At 31.1% G+C, this 3,694-nt stretch overlaps 1 protein-coding gene across 1 annotated transcript; it reads left to right on the top strand.

Moving 5' to 3' along the window:
- Window positions 1–440: 440 nt before the first annotated feature.
- On the top strand, window positions 441–908 carry LOC117069873 (60S ribosomal protein L41). The gene has a single exon (XM_033188364.1). The coding sequence runs from the start codon at window positions 485–487 to the stop codon at window positions 560–562; it is 78 nt and encodes a 25-aa protein (XP_033044255.1). The 5' UTR covers window positions 441–484; the 3' UTR covers window positions 563–908.
- Window positions 909–3,694: the final 2,786 nt, after the last annotated feature.

Genomic DNA, 3,694 nt, shown 5'->3' with positions numbered 1-3,694 from the left:
GTGTTTGTGCTTTATTTAAATTAACCATCAAAAAATTATCTATTTCTATTTCTCTCTGTGTGTGTCTCATCACTACTACAAAGAATGTGTGTATGTGATTTTTTTAAAAAATTACTTCTACGGTAAAATGACTAACATTTTATTAAAATAATGGTAGAAATGACTGCCTAACATGGGTAAAGCAGAAGAGAATGAGATATTTCTACATTTTGGTAAAAGGGAAATTTCAATCCTGAGTTTAACAAGTGATACAGAAACATAAACTTTTATTGTAAATCATGTACGATAGTGATTTGGTAAGGTAAGGAGATGAGATGAATGATAGAAAAGTTGTAGAAATGGAAATTTGTTGTTCTTATTTCAAAAGTTGATTAGGTAAGCAGTTATGAAAAAAGTAATTGTAGTAGTAGAGTATTTCTAGGCTGTAAAGAATGAATTGGTTCGCTCTCGGCCTTAGCGCCATTTTTCTGGAAACCTCTGCGCCATGAGAGCCAAGTGGAGGAAGAAGCGAATGCGCAGGCTGAAGCGCAAAAGAAGAAAGATGAGGCAGAGGTCCAAGTAAACCGCTAGCTTGTTGCATCGTGGAGGCCACAGGAGCAGAAACATGGAATGCCAGGCGCTGGGGATGCTGGTACAAGTTGTGGGACTGCATGCTACTGTCTAGAGCTTGTCTCAATGGATCTAGAACTTCATCGCCCTCTGATCGCCGATCACCTCTGAGACCCACCTTGCTCATAAACAAAACTGCCCATGTTGGTCCTCTGCCCTGGACTTGTGACATTCTGGACTATTTCTGTGTTTGTGGCCGAGTGTAACAACCCTAAAATAAATCACCTCTTCCGCTCTTTTAGCTGAAGAATTAAAAAAAAAAAAAAAAAAAAAAAAAAAAAAAAAAAAAAAAAAAAAAAGAATGAATTGGTTCATAAGTGCCACCCCCTAGGAATGATAGGTTGTGTATTCAGTGATCACAGAGTACAGTGATTCACTGAAGGAAGACACTGTCATACGTGAGGTCATTGCAGACCTTTCTCAGTAACAGAAACGTAATTGGTCCTGTACGTGATTAACAGTTTTCTATTATTTCAATACACCGATATTTTTAAAGATGATTGAATTAATACAAGGATTTTAGCAAATAGAATTTAGATTTTCAAAATATGTGTAATGATATTTTTGAAGTTTAAAATGTTTAGAAGAATCTTGATCTAAGTGATAAATGTCATCCCTAACTGAACAAATTAAACATTTGTAGCATAAAAAAATTTAAGATTAGAAGTTACAAAGTTCAGACGAACAATTTTTTTCTATGCAAGACCAAATGAAGGCACATGCTTCATTACTATATGTACTAAAAATTCAAATTACCTAATATTTCTGAGAGCAATTATTTATGTCAGTGACAGAACATTAACCAAGAATTTTGTTCTGATAAAATTTATACCAGATTGCCTTTTTTTTCAAAATTGAAGATATTATTAAAATGATTTTTCACATCAATTTCCCTCCCCCTCTTAACCAAAAAATCACAAACAACATAACCAAGAAATCACACTTGGATCATGGTCTGTGTTGGATTATCCCAATGTTTTCTGTGACTTGATCTGTATAAGTTATCAATAACTAAAATGATTTGTTTGGAATTAAGAATTCGCTTAATCGTCAGTAAATTTTTAAACTTAATGATTGCAAAATACTAAGAAAATGCTAAATACAGTGATAAATTAATACATATACTGCTTCTTAGGAGATTGATTCTTTTAACTCTGTGTGTGCCCATCAAGATTGTATGATTTCTTAGACCTCTATTAATTGAGTGCACAAATAAGAATATGCAACTAATAGTTGGGCTAGCTGTTGAAAAGTCGGTTGAAAAGTGAAAATTTCAAACAATTATCTCATCTCTATATCTGTATCTATATCTCTCTAGACCCGATGTTTGGGACACATAGAAACAATTTTAGCTACTTTTTTCTTCTGTGTTGCCAGTGGCCAATTAGACCAACGCTAATTTAATCAATTCAGAATATTTTGCAGAGCTACAGGGTAAACAGAGTAATAAATTGTGAGTAAGTTTTTAAAATACAGGAGCTGGGTAGTCATGAAAATTTAGACCATATATTTTTGCCATGCTAAAACTCATTTGGTTTAAAAGTATGTCCTACATTTCTAAAAATAGAAAAACTTACAATCTTTTAAGGAGATATTGCATTATATAAGGCTTTTAGTTAACTTTACATTGACAAATAAACTTATTGTCAATATACTTTAAATAAAAAGTTAAGTCAATATTATGTCTTCCATGCAAGTCCATATATGCTTATTTATTATGAGAACTTACCAATATGTATGCATACACTGGTACCTGGCTTAAAGTCTGCCATTTAGCTGAGACTCAATATACATTTGCTGAATTAATGAGTAAATACATATAATTATATAACTACATGTACACACATTTCTTAAATTTATAATTAATGTTTAGATACTCATCATAGACACATATCCAGGGAGCCAAACTAAAGTTTTTGACATTAACAATCTCATACATTGTTAAATAATTATGGTCTGCTGGGAAATAAAGAATAAGCATAATTATTTATCATTTTAAATAATTAATTTGATTGACAAAATGATACTATATGGATCTTTATCCAGAGAGCCAACATAGGTAGCATTCTATTTGTAAAAAAAAAGAAAGAAAGAAAGAAAAAAGTTGTAACCTATTCCTACTCCTAGTCCTTAACCTAGGAGTGGATCCATTCATCTTACTGTTACTTTCGTTACATAAAAGGTAATCAACATATTTTAATTTCAAAGACTGGGTTCCCTGAAAAAAATTAAAATATCATTTTCAATGCCATTTAATTTACAAGATTTGACTGCCCAGCTATTCTACAGTTGTGTTTTGTTTGTATTCAATAGATTGAATGTTGTGTTTTATTTTCAACAGACGTGACTTTCAGTGCACTGGAGAGCAATTTATGCATTTGGCTTAGAATTTTAAATGAATATACCCTCTAATGATTTGCCCAATATAAGTGGTCACTTTAAAAAGTAGTACTGAAAGCAAGAAAAATTACTTAAAGGATCAGTTACATCTAAAATGATGAAATCAATAACAATATTTTCTCTGTGATTCTTTCTCTCTGATAAGCAAAATCGTCACTTAAGAGCCACATTAAAATTTAATCACAATCTGTGTGCTTTAGTAATTGATAATTTCTGGACAGCTGTCTTCTGTTTTGTTTAAGTCTTGTGTTCCTTGTGTTTAAGTTATGCCTTTTAATAACTGAATTAAGTATGTTTGGTTTTAAAATCAATTATTAAAATATGATCATATTTTATCATCTTCCAATAATGGCTTATGGTTTTATATTCCTTTACAACAGTGTTAAAACTGGGGTGAAAACCTCATGAGGGGTTAAACTACTAGAAACTTATGTAAATTATACAATCATGTTTTGACCTTAATATATTTTTTCAAATTAAATGTGAATAGATAACAATTTGCATTAATGATCTTAAAATAAGTACTTTAGTTTCAGACTGCGAGCTAGAATCTTCTCTAACTCAGCTTTCTTTAACTTGTGCCTAGTATTTTGTATGCCATATATTGAATAATAAAAACATATATGCCGAACGATTTCCTAAAGAATTCTTAAAAATATTTTCTTAGATACTTTAAAATTCTTAA

This window comes from Trachypithecus francoisi, unplaced genomic scaffold (genome assembly GCF_009764315.1).
Source record: "Trachypithecus francoisi isolate TF-2019V2 unplaced genomic scaffold, Tfra_2.0 Lachesis_group3, whole genome shotgun sequence".
NCBI classification, from domain to species: Eukaryota; Metazoa; Chordata; class Mammalia; order Primates; family Cercopithecidae; genus Trachypithecus; species Trachypithecus francoisi.
This window is presented reverse-complemented; position numbering and strand designations above follow the sequence as displayed.

Coding starts and splice junctions, on each gene's coding strand:
- LOC117069873 (XM_033188364.1), top strand. CDS start 485: ATGAGAGCCAAGTGGAGGAAGAAGCGAATGCGCAGGCTGAAGCGCAAA.